Source organism: Takifugu rubripes, chromosome 16 (genome assembly GCF_901000725.2).
Source record: "Takifugu rubripes chromosome 16, fTakRub1.2, whole genome shotgun sequence".
Taxonomy (NCBI): Eukaryota; Metazoa; Chordata; class Actinopteri; order Tetraodontiformes; family Tetraodontidae; genus Takifugu; species Takifugu rubripes.
The window spans coordinates 2,480,136-2,495,120 of record NC_042300.1 but is presented as its reverse complement, the minus strand read 5'-3'; the positions used below and the strand labels follow the sequence as shown (position 1 = coordinate 2,495,120).

The 14,985-nt window shown below is 46.6% G+C and overlaps 1 protein-coding gene across 3 annotated transcripts in view; it reads left to right on the top strand.

The window, feature by feature from the left end:
• The window catches only part of enah (ENAH actin regulator), a 34,765-nt gene extending 19,887 nt beyond the window's left edge, over positions 1-14,878 (top strand). Inside the window, exons 6-14 of one of the 3 annotated variants that reach the window (XM_029849339.1) lie at positions 2,489-2,647; positions 3,708-4,030; positions 4,311-4,429; positions 5,179-5,227; positions 5,810-5,861; positions 5,933-5,999; positions 7,219-7,303; positions 7,813-7,870; positions 8,090-14,878. In XM_029849339.1, the coding sequence (XP_029705199.1) occupies positions 2,489-2,647; positions 3,708-4,030; positions 4,311-4,429; positions 5,179-5,227; positions 5,810-5,861; positions 5,933-5,999; positions 7,219-7,303; positions 7,813-7,870; positions 8,090-8,127 (950 nt within the window). In that variant the 3' untranslated portion in view covers positions 8,128-14,878. The remainder of the gene's footprint in view (positions 1-2,488; positions 2,648-3,707; positions 4,031-4,310; positions 4,430-5,178; positions 5,228-5,809; positions 5,862-5,932; positions 6,000-7,218; positions 7,304-7,812; positions 7,871-8,089) is intronic. The other 2 variants (XM_011618636.2, XM_029849340.1) reach the window with 2 other exon arrangements.
• The last annotated feature ends 107 nt before the right edge of the window (positions 14,879-14,985 follow it).

The following is a 14,985-nucleotide window of genomic DNA, read 5'->3' as shown; positions in this document are numbered from 1 at the left end:
TCGCAGCAGTAGTAGTAGCAGCAGTAGCAGTAATTGTATTAGTAGTAGTCGTCATAGTAGAAGTAGTAGCAGCTGCAGTCGTAGCAGCAGTAGTAGTAGTAGTAGTAGCAGCAGCAGAAGTCGTAGCAGTAGTAGCAGCATCAGTAGTAGTAGCAGCAGCAGTAGTATTAGTAGTAGCAGCAGTAGTTGTATTAGTAGTAGCAGCAGCAGTAGTCGTAGCAGTAGTAGCAGAAAAATAGCAGTAGCAGTAGTAGCAGCAGTAGTTGTAGAAGCAGCAGTAGTTGTAGTAGTAGCAGTAATAGTAGTAGCAGTAGTAGTAGCATTAGTATTAGTAGTAGCAGTAGTTGTAGTAGTAGTAGTAGTAGCAGTAGTTGTAGCAATAGTAGTAGCAGTAGTCGTAGCAGCAGTAGTTGTAGCAGCAGTAGTAGTTGTAGCAGTAGTTGTAGTAGTAGCAGCAGCAGCAGTAGTAGTAGTAGTAGTAGCTGCAGTAGTATCTTCGAGAGACAAACTCAAATGATGTAAATCAATCAATCTTTATTCATACAGCGTCTGTTACAGTCACGATGGTCTGTAGGAGCTTCATAGAAACCCGGTTCTTGACCCCCACGAGCATGTGGTCTTTCCCAGCCTAGCTCAAGGCTCAGCTCACTGTAGAACCTTGCTGACGCCACGAGCATGGGTGAACTGATTATTTGGCCACTCTCCGCTTTCCGCCAAAGGGTCAAGTTTACAACTTGGACGAACAAGAGAACATTCCATTTTTGATAGGATCAATCAAGCCAGGCCGGGCAGGCACCATGGCAGGGGGAGAATGCTCTGAAATGCTCCGTCTTGGGGTTTTTCCTCTAACTTTACAGCTTGCTAACAAGCGCATGAGCAGCTGCTGACGTCTGAGCCTGTTGAAGAACAGTTTTCTACATCTGTTAGCATCATTTAGCTAATAGCTGTGCTAGACCAGGGGTTGGCAACCCTGCGGCTCTTTAGCGCCGTCCAAGTGGCTCCCTGGAGCTTTTTCAAAAATATGAAAATGGAAAAAGATGTGTGAATATATTTTTTGTTTTAATATAATTTCTGTAGGAGGAAAAACATGACAAACATTCCTTTGTTTGCAGTTTTCCAATGCTGTAAAAATTTGTATAATAAATACTTAATTTAATCTCATTATAATGGAAGTTAAACTTAAAGCACCATCGTACAGCAGAGTGGCCACGTGGTGCGTCATTCTCTCCAGGATGCTCGTTATGTATTTGTAGCCTAATTATCATTTTGATAGTAGGCTAATAAAGCTAATATAGACACTTACAGCATGTGTTGCCTTTATAATTGATTTGATTTGATTTGATTTGATAAGGATCCAGACAGATTTTTTGGTCCAATATGGCTCTTTCAACATTTTGGGTTGCCGACCCCTGGGCTAGAAGAACATGGCTGTCCTGAGTTTGAGACTAAGTCCTGGATTATGGTGGATTCTACACAGATGCATGTTGGGTAATAGATCTGTTTGGAGCTTGAGTGGTAACCTCTTTCTAGTCTCCTTGTCTTCCTGAAAAAGCCATTGTGAATTGGGCCCTACACACACCACTAACACACTGCTAACAGACCTTTAACACACTGCTAACACACCGCTAACACACTGCTAACAGTGTGTTAAACGCATCACCTCAACCAGAAACAATGCGATGTAGAGTTAACAGAAATCTTCTGAACTTCTGCTTCACCTGCTCCTTCTCTCTCCCCCCCTTCACCTGCTGTCTTCCCCTCTGTTTGCATGACTCCTGCTTCCCTTCTTTCCTTTGGTCCTGTTCTCCCTTCTGTCTTGTCTCGTCCTTGCTTCCTTCATTGGCGGGATTCCATTTAGCCTTTGAAAGCGCCCTTTACGATACCTCACCTCAGGAACACAGCAGGACATCCTCCACACCTGGATCTCCACCCACACCCACATACCCAGCCCCTGTGACGTCTTCGCCTTCCTCCCCCACTCCTCCAACCCCACCTTTAAGGCATTCGGCTTCCCGATTTGCCACCTCGCTCGGTTCTGCATTCCACCCTGTGCTGCCTCATTATGCCACAGTACCCAGGCGACTGCAGCACCCCAACCCCCCCTCTCCTTCAGCACCTGCACCTCCTCCACCTAAGTCTGTAGTGTGGCCAGCATGTAGCTTCACTCCTTTGCCACCCTCACCCCCCATCATGATAAGCAGTCCCCCAGGGAAGGTTGCTGGTCCTCGGCCACTTGTACCAATCGCAACACCATCCCCCCTCACCCAAAAACCTCCATCGCCATCAGCTATTGGCCCACCCATGTTCCCAGCACCATCTCCTGTCACTATTTCACACAACTCCACACCTGCGGCTATTGCTTGCCCCACCCCTCCACCCCCACCTGCTACGCCCCCCCTTCTCCCTTCACCCATAATTCCATCTCCGTCCTCCGTCTTGTCTCCCCCCTCCTCATCCCAGGTTCCTGGTGTTCCCTCTCCCTCCACAGTGCCAACTGATCCTGCAGCTACTTCCACTGTTGCCTCTGCTGAGCATCTCTCCCTGATTGTGGGCCTGGGCCTGTCGGTGGCAGGAGAGCCCAGTTCAGCTCCGGGTCCAGAGCCCCACCCACTGAATCGGGGCTCCACCTGCCAGGGCCAACCTCAGGGTAAGGTGCTAAGCTCCTACTGTGTCCGTGCATCTGCTCTTTTCTGCCCATTTTCTGACACCACTAACCTGAGGAGGGGGGCAGCTGAAGAACTGCCTCTTTGAACAACATCTGTGGGAATAGATCTGTGGTCTGAGCTGCATGGCCCCTGGGACTTTGGCTGCTTCAAGATAATCTTCACTAGACATGAGTTGATGTGGTCCTCTAGCATGGTATCAGAAGCCTGATGGTGTGTGTGTGTGTGTGTGTGTGTGTGTGTGAATAAGTTTGTGTGCGTGAGTGTGCGTGTGTGTGAATCCCCTGCATGTTTCCTTCCTGTGTTCTGTGCTGTAGAACTATTGATGCTATTGATGCTATTGATGCTATTGATGCTATTGATGCTATTGAAGCTATTGAAGCTATTGAAGCTATGCTAGATCATAAGTGGCGACCCAGTTGCTCTGCATATGGCCGACCAGCCAGCCAGGCAGGCAACAATGTATTGACAGGGGCAGCTCCAGATGTTGCCGCTCTGTAGACACGGGCAGCTCCAGATGTTGCCGCTCTTTATAGAGGGGCAGCTCCAGATGTTGCCACTCTGTAGACACGGGCAGCTCCAGATGTTGCCACTCTGTAGACAGGGGCAGCTCCAGATGTTGCCGCTCTGTAGACACGGGCAGCTCCAGATGTTGCCGCTCTATAGACAGGGGCAGCTCCAGATGTTGCCGCTCTATAGACAGGGGCAGCTCCAGATGTTGCCGCTCTATAGACAGGGGCAGCTCCAGATGTTGCCACTCTGTTCACAGGGGCAGCTCCAGATGTTGCCGCTCTATAGACAGGGGCAGCTCCAGATGTTGCCACTCTGTTGAGAGGGGCAGCTCCAGATGTTGCCGCTCTGTAGACATGGGCAGCTCCAGATGTTGCCGCTCTATAGACAGGGGCAGCTCCAGATGTTGCCACTCTGTTGAGAGGGGCAGCTCCAGATGTTGCCACTCTGTTGAGAGGGGTAGATCCAGATGTTGCTGCTCTCTGTCGTGTCGGACCTTTTCTTTGAGCTGCATGTCGTCGCCTCACCTTACAGACGCGGCGCCGACCCCAGGATCGACCACACCAGCCCCTCCCCCACCTCCACCCCTACCACCTTCCTCCACTTTGAGCTCAGCGGCTGCCAGTCCCACCTCTACAGCTGGCCACCCACCACCACCCCCACCTCCCCCACTCCCACCCTCACTGAGCGCAGGAGGGACCCTCCTCTCTCCGTCAGGTCCAGCTCCACCTCCTGGAGCCCCGCCTCCTCCACCAGCGCCCCCCCTTCCTGCAGGCCTGTTCTCTCCCGCCGATGACCGTCCTGTCTCGGGTCTCGCTGCCGCCCTTGCCGGAGCCAAGCTGCGGAAAGTCCCGAGGGTGAGAGAGCTCGTAACACACACGTCTTTGCGCTCCTGAACTCGGTGGAAACCTGGATTAGATCTGCTGGTTTCTCATTCTAATCGTGAGTTGCTAGAACAGAGTGGACCAAAGCCACAGTGTGTTGAACGCCCCTTTAAATGAGTCTGAAGTTGACTTTAGCATGTAGTAAATGACTGCAGGACATGTCGTAGTTACGTGGGAGGGGGTTTAGGATGGTCTCCTCAAACCTGCTGTCTGAGCAGTTGGCTGTATTCATCTGAGATGTGTTCACCTTCAGGGGGAGGATGCTTCGGCAGTGCTCGCTGGGTCCTCTGCAGTCAAATCCGAGTCCAGAGGCAACGGTCCTCTTCCTGGAGGAGGACTAATGGAGGAGATGAGTGCTCTGTTGGCAAGGAGGTAAAGAAACATGAAGCGTTATCCAACAGTTGGTTCCTGTGATGACAAATGCAGTGCTCTTATGGCAGAAGGTGGTTCTAGAACATTTTCCTGTGGTCCTCAACCCTTGCTACAAACTCCTGAATAAGCAAGCTGACCTTCCACTCATGTTTCTCTCTAAAGGTCCAATATTCAGTCATGCTCCACATCCAGGGTCATTATTCAGGTATTTACCATTGTTGGTCTGGCACCATTGATCATACAGGAGAACGTGGCCGTGCTAGCTCCTGCTAATAACAACCAACAATCTTGGCTTGAACTCGGAGCACGAGGAAGAAAATTCCTCTAACCAGAAAGAAAAAGTGGACTTGATGACAATCTTTGCTCCTGGCTACAAATAGTTATTACTGTTGTCAATAATATTGTTATTCTAGTTAGAACGAGCTCTGCCTCCATCAGGAGTCGCCCAGCAGCTCCTCAGAATATTTTCATGGCTCTTTGAAGTCCAAAAGGATTAAAAAAGTCATGTTAAAAACATACATTTCCCAGAATGCACTCTTCTTCTCACAACGGTCACGGTGATGTTTCTCCATCAGGCGTCTCAAAAACCTTCCAGTCTCCAGGAAGCAACAAATGAGCCCAAATTTGAGTCCCTCCAACAACTTCTGTCACCGTTTCAGCTGCTTTTATTGTAATTGTCCTTCATTTTTATTGTGCTGCAAATAAATGGCAACAGAAGTAGAAGAACCGGCCATATTTGTGTCTTCCAGGAGAAGAATTGCAGAGAAAGGCTCGTCGCCTGAACCTGAGCAGAAATCAGTGAGTACTTCTCCAGGGTCGCGGTGGCCATTAGGGGCACTATTCTCACAATGCTACGGTCTCCATGACGATGATTCATATGCTGTTTACATTAAACGGAAACATCAGCGATTATTCTACGATGCTGCACTGGTTAAACTGGTGCAGTCCCATTAGAGCACTCCCATCAGTGCAGATTGTTCTGGCTTCAATAATTGCCAGTGGAAAGGACAGCTGCTGGTCCCGGTCCACAGGTCTCCTCCTCTGGTGTCATGAGTAATGAATCGAAATGCCAGAGGAACTCAACCAGCCCAGCAGGAATGACGGTGTTCTTGTTCTCATCCTTTGGGACTGTTTTCGCCGGGTTTGTGTTGTGCTCTTCGTTAAAGCAGGGTGCACGTCCACGCCAGCTCTTTCATGTGTGTAAGCTTAGGGGGTGTCCAAGGGACATCAGCGAGACAAGAGAAGAACCAGGATGTCTTCCTGTAGCACCTGTGAAAGCAAATCCTACCGTCTGGCTGTCGTGTTCTGTCTGCAGGGAACTCCGCCTGAGCTCACCCATCTCTCTCTCTCTCTCTGTCCATCTGTCTGTCTGTCCAACAGGAAGAGAGTGAAGTCAACACTACTCCAAAAATGTCCGCCTGCAGCACCCCAGGTAAGTGCCACAGCCAGGTTCCTCTGCTGTTCTCACCGTTTTATTCATAGAGGCGTGTTCTCCTTCACCAGACCTGCCTAGGAAGCTGTGGGAACGAGCCAACACCATGAACGGCAGCAAATCTCCCGTCATTGGCAGGTATACGTCTCTACTCGCTCTTTCCATCATCGCACTGCATCCGGAAAAACCCCAATTCTTTGTAACACCACCAGTAAAAGGCTGACTAATCCCCCAGAGGTCACCAGGTCAATGATGTTGTTACTATCATCACAGTATTGTTGTTATTGCTTTCATTAGACTTTCATTTGGATTATTATTGTCGTTATTGCTGTCTCCACCCTTTGTGAGCAGCTGACAGCTTGCAGGAACGTCACATCTTCTGCTGTATTTATGAGTGGTCCCTGTCCCTGTCCCTGTCCCTGCAGGACACAGGAGAACGTTGTTCCCTGTCCCTGTCCGGCTCCTAAACTCCCACATTCCCCTCATCAGTACCATCCTCTCTGTGAATCAAGTGATCGCAGTGATTCAAAATATTCAAACTGAACAGGTTCTTTGAGTAAGTGCAGGGTAGATATGCACAACTTTGCAATATTAAATCTATTGATAAATGTTGAAGAAAGAGCCAGATTATGAACAGTTCTGTTGGCAAGTCGGTGCTGAGCTGAGTCCGCTGGCAGGCCCTCATCTGCTTTCCTGGAAGCTTTGGATGTCCTTGATGGTTCTAAAATACATGGGTGCTGGTAGCTCAGCCCGTTGGGGACTGGGCTGAGGAGCGGAGGGTTCTTGGTTCCAGCCCCATTTTATGTTTGCAGAGAACCTCTTCCTTCGTAGCTGTACATGCACCTCTGCTAGTGCTGGACCAAGATAGTGGTGTTGTAGGCGCGTCCCTCCACAATCAGTGTGGTGTCTATGGCTAAATGTCTACGCCACAAAGACATCAGCCCATGGGCGGTGCCATCAGCCTGTGGGCGGTGCCAACAGCCCATGGGCGGTGCCATCAGCCTGTGGGCGGTGCCAACAGCACGTGGGCGGTGCCATTAGCCCGTGGGCAGTGCTGACAGCCTGTGGGTGGTGGGCACAGTAGCTCATTTGGATTTTGAGGTAGAGCCTATCAAACCAGCCATTTAGAGCACTCCATCACTGCTGTACCAAGGACCCCTGTTAATCCATTGAGCAAAATGTGGCCCATTTAAAGAATTTTTAGTTTTTTACAGGTATGGTCTAGAGGTTTTAGTGGACTTCAGGAAGTCTAATGAGATGTAATATTCTTTCAGTGATCTAAACTAGATGCATTTAGCTGTATAGAGGATATCAATGTACCATTACCACCTTTTTGTTCTGTTCTGTTCTCTCATAGAACTAAGTCCACTCCTACACCTACTGGATCCTTCAGTGTCAATGGAATGCCAATGGAAGCTGTTGACTATGAGAAGCTGAAACAGGTAGATCTAATTTGTCATCTCAGTGCAACTCTGAAATGTCAAAGGTCATGTCATGCTACGACCCCAGACGGTCAAATGTACTTGCTATATACATACTGGCCTCCACACAACCATGGCACAAGCTGCTGGATTTTCGTTTTTCCAGCTGTGAATTTATCTCTAACCTGGACAAAAATAAAGATGAAGCACCACACTAGAGTCTTTTACCTGCTATCATGTCATGCTACATGAATACTCTTCCTATTTATGTATGATCCACATGGGCCAAGTGATGCCACAACTGTGAAAGACTCTCCAGATGTCCAGATTCATCAAGGCAACCTGCACGGTTCCCTGAGTTGGCTTGTTTTTGGTTGCTTTTCCACTCTTGCCCAGTGGCCATTGCTGGTTTTGAACACATATTAAATGTGTAGGAAGATGAACCAACACCAGAGACTTGTGTGACTGTCTTAGGTAACAACTGGCATGCAAAAGAGGCTGAAACTGTCTCAAATTGTTTTCCTTTTTAGGATATTCTGGATGAGATGAAGAAGGAGTTGTCAAAACTTAAAGAGGAGCTCATTGATGGTAATACACAGAGCCATCATGCCGAAATATCAGCAGATGCATGATTACATATCATTAATGGATACTCAGATGTTCTAGCACCACCACACTCATCCTGGAGCATTACGAAGCAGAAGATTTGCCTTTGTTACCTGTTGCTTAAAACCTCATGGTCCCACTTCAGTATCTGCTGCATTACTGGCTACAGAGAAGTTCAGCATTTCTCTTTTGTGTTGGCAGCAATCAGGGAGGAGCTGGCCAAGTCCAGCAGCGCTTAAAGACCCAGAAGACCCTCTTGATCATCCCCTGAGTGAGAGAAGAACAGCAACTACACCACAGCAGCACATTAGCAGCATGGCTGAGATGGTCAGAACGATCATGTACAGTGACAGAGAGGAAAGATGGTGTTTGGAGATGTGGAACTCTGACCTGTAGAGTCCATTCTACTGCAGCCAGCCCACAACCTTCTGCCCCCTCCAACTATTTGAAAAGACTGCAGACGTCTTCTTGGACAGATGATACATCTGCTGCTGTCACGTCTCACCACAAATAGATCTGCCTCGGGCGTCAACTGTTGCTGGACGAGTGTGATCAATCAACCCAGCACTTTCACAAAGATTCCTATGATGTTTTGGAGACGTGGCCACGTTGGGCCTGTTATTAGATGTGATTCCATAGGGATGGTTTGGGTGGGGGCACTACCACAGACACTGTAAAACATGTCTTCCTCTAAAGTTACTAATCACAATGCGTCTATGGACCACAATTGTTTCCACGTAGAACCTGGCCACAGCAAGTAGCACGGTATGCAACTTCACTGTGTCTCCTCAGCACCATGAGTGGAGACGTGGTGACTCCTGTTGACTTTCCCCAAGATGACACCCAGAAGATAGCAGCCCCTTGGGCCACATTGTAGCTGTCCACCATCAGTCAGCAGGAAGTGCTAATGCACTAGCCCTCATTCAACAGGACATTTCATTCTTCTGCATCTCTTAGCGTTGGTTTGAAGACTGTCTTCTGATCCCAGTTATATAGTCTTCATCCCAGTGCACAGTGGGTTATTGTCTTACTGGCACGGCCCTGAGTCTTCAGTCAAGCTGCAGGAGTTACAGGTTTTCTTATAAGCAATAAGTGTAGCATCTAGTTTAGGGCACCACGTCTCTGGTCTTATCTCAATTTTATCTCTGAGTCTATTTTCTGAACACCTGATGTCACTAGAAATCATGACATCATACCACATGACATTTCTAAATCATCATCTCTCCACACTTTTTTCTCTCCTCTGTAATCCAAGGATACTGTACCTGAGCTGGACTTTTTTAATTCTGTGTATTTATTTTCTCTGTTTATTTTGGGAAATTCTGAAGACAGGTGGTTTGTTCAGTAGCAGGAACAAATAGGAGAGCCTTTTGTGATGTCATGGTTTTCCAGATGAATGTGTCATGAAATGTGATCAGATCTTCATCTCAGTCGAGGGTGGAATAACAACGGAGACATTGTGTCTTGTCTATATCGACGTCGCTTCTTCAGCCTTCAGAAGGTCGGCAGAGGTGAGCCGGTGGCTCAGGAGGAACCCGGGCTCCTTCTTCGGCCTCAGCTCTGTCACACTCTCTGGCTCTCTTCAACTCTCTTCAACTCCTTCCACAGCTCCTCTCTTGGTGGAGCTCTGGGCTCTGACTCGGACCCTCCAAAAGGCAGATTCTGATCGTCTTTTATGGACATTTGTTGGCTCGTCCTGTTGCATCAGAGTCTCCTGGGGCCTCCAGGTCTGATGATAGTGGTGGATGAAGGCCTGGGCAGATGGGCAGGAGCTCTCTTTCTCTAGGGCTGAAAGCAGTGGTGACTGCTACTCATAAGTGCACGTGAAAGATGAGTAGCCTGTGACTGAGCTGGTTAGCGTGGTCTGGGCATGCTGACCCAGACCCCAAGATGCAGACCCCTTGATTGACAGGTTCAGTTTGATCATTGAGCTAACGATGAAACCTAGATTGTTAGGCTGCCTAAAGCCCCTCATTTGTTATTTGCTGAACACCTTCTGTAAGACAGCAGTGAACTGGGAAACCCTGTAATTGCCAAAAAGAGAGGAAGGTCTTAAAGCAGAAGAAGAGTGGCCATTGAGCCTGGCGTACATTAGGTCTCTGGGGAGAGCAGATGTACCCAGGTTCATTTTAGAAAAGCTGATGTGCAGTTAACAACACAGAATGTAGAAGATGGTAATCGTTGGACACATGCATGGATGGATATCTGTGAATATACGCGTGAGCTTGTAGAGTCATTATTCAGTGATCATCTTCTGAGGTTACTTTACATTCCAATGCTGCGGAAAGGTGTCAGCCTGCAATCGTATTCAAAGTTCTTTTTCCACCCCTGACATAGTAGCAACTTTGCAGCCGTCTCCGTGTTCAAGCTTTTTCTGCCATCTCTGCTGTTTAAAGTCTGGACCAAAAGCATCTGCTCTCACCTGTCTGGACCGTCTTTCCACCAGAGGGAGTTCACCCTCTCACTGCTCCTGCAGAGCTCTGCTACCCAGTAGACTGTAATGGCACTTCCAATTGTGACTTTTCCCAATTTTTCCATGTTGCTTCATATTCTTGTTTGCAGCATGCCCAGAGCTACTTTTGCTGATAAGACTTCACATTCACCAATGTCATAGTTCCTCTCTGGTTTAATGGTGTCTTGGGCTACTGACTACCACCGAAAGGAGACAGAGAGTCTTCCACATTCACAAACAGGACTTCTGATGACATATGGTCTTTCAGGGTTCTGGAGACAGTGAAAGTTTCATCCAGGTATACAGACACATATTAGTGATGGACATAATAGAAAATAGCCTGGAATGCAGTTGGGGTGAAGGGCATGATATACTTGAACATTGTTGTCCCTGGAGCTGTTGTAAGGTGGACGTGGGTAGAGGTTTGTGACAGTCATGATATTTAGAGGCCTCAGGGGCTTAGCCTTCTTTGCTATGAAAACATATCTTGCTCTCAGAGCTAGGTGGCTGAATGATTCCAACTGCCAGAGAATCATCCATTGCCTCTCTTTCAGGGGTTGCAGGGAGTACAGGTGGCTCTCCAGGGCAGATGTACCAGGCAGAAGGTCAAGGGTATAGACGGTAAGGGAACAGCGTGGGGGCCTTGGCCTTGGGTGCTGGGAGCATCTGAGGAGGTAAGGCTTACTTTAGGTAGACTCGGTGACAGGTAGTACTCCAGTGTAGATTAGCTTGATGGCAAAGTCTGTTGCTGCCCATTAACACCTGCTTAGAGATGCCTGGATGTGGACAGGTGATTATGCTGAAGGTTGAAGCCGCTCCTGTCTGTAGGCCTGGATTCTACAGTCAATCTGTGGCTTACATTAAGATCCAGGGCCTGTTTGAGCTGCTGGTCCTGGGCAGCTGGAGCATTTAGTGCCTGTTCCTGAGTTGATGCAGCACATCCAGCCTCTTTGTTAGCAGTCATTGACCTCATGCTGCTGAAGAACACCCTTAGTTTCCCAAAAATGGTTTAAAGGTAAAGGGCTGTGTGCTTGCTGTATGTTTTAGTAAGACTGAGGCAGGTAGATGTTGGTCAGGTGCAGCCACGTCTTCACATCTTTGGCTGTCCCTCAGTGTTGTGTCTTTAGCTCACTGAGGACTCATTTGGACCAGCAGGGCCCACGTGTTGTCCCAGAGCGTCTCCATGTGTAGATGTTCTGTCTAACTGCTGAGTTTAGAAACCTCTGTGCAGCTGTCAGCAGGGCTTCAGGTCAGCCTCCAGATCTGGATGGTGGATCCTCTGGAAGCTCTTCTGCTGAAGGTTGGCTCACACAAGCCTGTTCTTCTTGTGTGGAGAAACTCCTAAAGTCTGAGTGTTTTTATCAGTCAAAGTCGCTCTGGTCCACCTCCACCCTCATCTTCTCCACAAGACTCCAGCTATGCTAACACTCCAGTTAGCTCCAGTTAGCTTCTCTCAGCTCAGTAACTCTCACAGGTTCCCACCAGCACCATCTGCTTTTAATGGTTCTTCTCATCCAAGTTTAAGTGTGAGGATTATTTTAGCCACCTTATGTTCGTCACTAGCAGCACTTGGATGAAGATCAGCTCACATTTGAGGAGCAGCTCATGGAGAAAACCAGGACGTTCCAAAGGTTCACCTGCTTTTTCAGCCACTGTATCAAACATGCCATTTATCAGTACTTTGTGATGATTCTGTTCTCTTGTTCTCTGATCAAGTCCTCGTTGAAACATTTGCCCGAAGTGATTTTCCATTATTGCTGAGGCCATTTTAGAAGACTCACGTTGACACCCATTCATTGTGGTCTAGTCTCCCCCCGGAGACTAGAAAAGCTCCAAAAGAAATCAAATTTGTAGGGCTGCACACTCTCCAGTCTCCCCTGCTGACTGGCCAGATGATCAGGAATCACTTTCAGACCCTTGTTGAAACCACTTGTTGAACTTGTTGCACAAATGCATTGTGATTTTTGATGATTGGTTCAGCATTTTTTTTTCCAATGATGATCAAAAAAAAGTTTATATTTTCTTTTCTTTCTTTTGTTTTTCATGAAGCAAAAAAAAAAAAAAGAATTCTAACCTGGAGGCTTCACTTTAGTGTTAAATCCAGCAGTCTGATGTCTGGTTGCTGGAGCCTCGGGAAGACATTCAGTGGAGACTCTGGAATCATGTTTCTCCCTGCTGGGCTCTTAATATTATATCTTAATATCTCTTTGGGAAAAGGAGGAGGGAGAATTCACGGACATGGCTATAAGCTAACAGCAGAACCGCGTGGAGCTGTTTTCAAGGGCTTAAGTTTTGCAACCAATAAGAAGAACTTAATCTCTCTTCTTGGTCACTTTTGATAAATTTCCAGAAAAGAACTTGCGTGTGAGGTGAGAGGTGGATGTGTTCAGGTCTGCGTGTTAATAATGGGGAAAGTTGCCTTCTTGTCAATATTTTCTTGTCTGATAACAAAATAATTTGTCATAATTCAAATGTTTAAATAGACAGATATTGGTCTCTTGGTGCTGGTTTCATCCAGGATCCATGTGTCTGTTGAGCACACATTCTCTATTATCTCATAAATCATATCTAATAATATCCAAAGATACTTCACACTGTATTTGCACTGCCTCCCCTTTTATACACCACCTCATGGTCAATATAGTTTGGCTTTTTTGACAAGAATCAATTTTTTTTATTTTTTTACAAACTAATGTGAATGAATTTTAAATCCGTTGTGTAAAATAGTTTTTGCATAACCAAAAAAAATTCCAGGTTTAAATAGAATTCCTCACCAAGTAGCTGAAGCTCTGTCAGGCTGCTCTGGGATCAGGAGTGAACGGTCCAGACAAAAGTTCTGGCCTGGAATGAGTCTTTCCAGGACCTTTACCTTGATTTCCTTAAACCTTTACTGTGGACCTTCTGATGTGTGCTTGGGGTTGTTGCCTTGCTGGAATATAGTCTTTCAGGTGGTAGTTCTCCTGCAGACTGAGCCAGATGATCCTCCAGGATTTGATGATATTTCCATCTATCTTTACAAGACTTCCATGACCTGCTGCTCAGAAGAGTCTGATGCTGCCTTCAGCTGGAGATGTTGTGTATCTGATGGCCAAAAAGCTCCATCTCTGTCTCCATTAGAGCAAAGCAGCTTCTGGTGGACCCTAGAATGTCTTCAACAGTGACTTCTCTCTGCCACCCTAGAGAGCTTCTACAGGTGAAGAACTAGACCAACAGTTGTCTAGTCTCTCCCTCCTGAAGCTCTGACCTCCTTGGGAGTGGTCATACATGTCTTGGTGGCCTCCTTCACTTGTGTTCTAGCCTGCTGACTCAGTCTGAGAGGACACCTAAACCCCCTCCTTGATTTCATGGTGGATCTACCTGGACGTCTGCTAGCATCTAATGACTTAGACTTGAACTGCTCTTCTCTCTGGGGTTCTTTGAGTCTTGATGTTTTGTAGGAATCATGATGAAGCAGAGCTCTCTGACAGGTGATTTCAGGCTACACTCAGCTGGGTTGAAGGGAACAGAAGGATCATCTCCCTCACCTTGGAGAGAGAATATTTATGCCAACACTTCTTTGACACTGTGGAGTTCTCATGGTTGAAAAAAAAAAATCACTTTTCACTTTGATGTGAAAGAAGATTTTCTGCAAATTCTTGTCAAAAAAGCCAAACTGCTTTGACCATAATGTAATTTGTAAACGCAACAAAGGGGGGACATCTATGAGGGTAACTTTCTCCAGGCATTGTATAGTGCAACATCAGCATTGCTGGTTGCATAAGCAACAGTGCCAGAAATTGTTGGAACAAATGTGTTGGAACAGGTGGCTCCGCCAAAGGTGGTGACTACTACAAGTGTCTTGGTAGGACTGGGAGGAGAGTAGAAAACAAGTCAATCAAGGAGCTACATGCAGCTGTCTGATATCAGGACCAGACACAACCAACCAGTATGTTCACAGATGAGGTCTGTGCCTTGTTCCAAAATTGGAATCAATTTGGTAAATGTGACTAGTAGTGTATCATTACTCATCTATGATGACGTGCTAGCTGTTTCTTTTCCCCACTTCATTCTTGGATTCATGTAAAGGCATCAGTAATTGGTGCTGCTTACCTCCAAGGAAACATTGTTGCCCCAGTTTGCTTTATTCCCACACTGTTGGGAGTCATCTTCTGTCTCACACATACAATGAATTTAACTATATGATCCAGAAACATCAGAGAGGGTTTAGCTCTTTGAAATTTCTTCTGAATCCCCTGAAAAGTGTACCTGCCACAGGCTTTCCTCATCTAAATTCCAAGCAGCTCTGAAATGTGACATTTGTGAACATTGCTGTTTTGTATTATATTGCTGGTAGAAACACAATTTTTTGTTTTAACAAAAATGTTTTGTTATTGGAAGGAAAAAAAGTAATTTGAAAGAATATTTTTCTGAAAATGAATCTGGGTTTCGATACTTGTTTGTTCTTCATCTGCATTGTATGTTATTGTTCCCTTATTAATCTTTTCTTTTGTGTGAACATTTGAGTTAATTAAATAAAAAAGCCATACCATTTTTCTTTGCCTGTTTAACAAGAATTCTGTTGTTTTCACCTACATACAATATTTCATGCTTTCTAAAGTTTATTTTGTAAAAAAAACAATATTAATTTCCTCCCTCACGGTTCCAG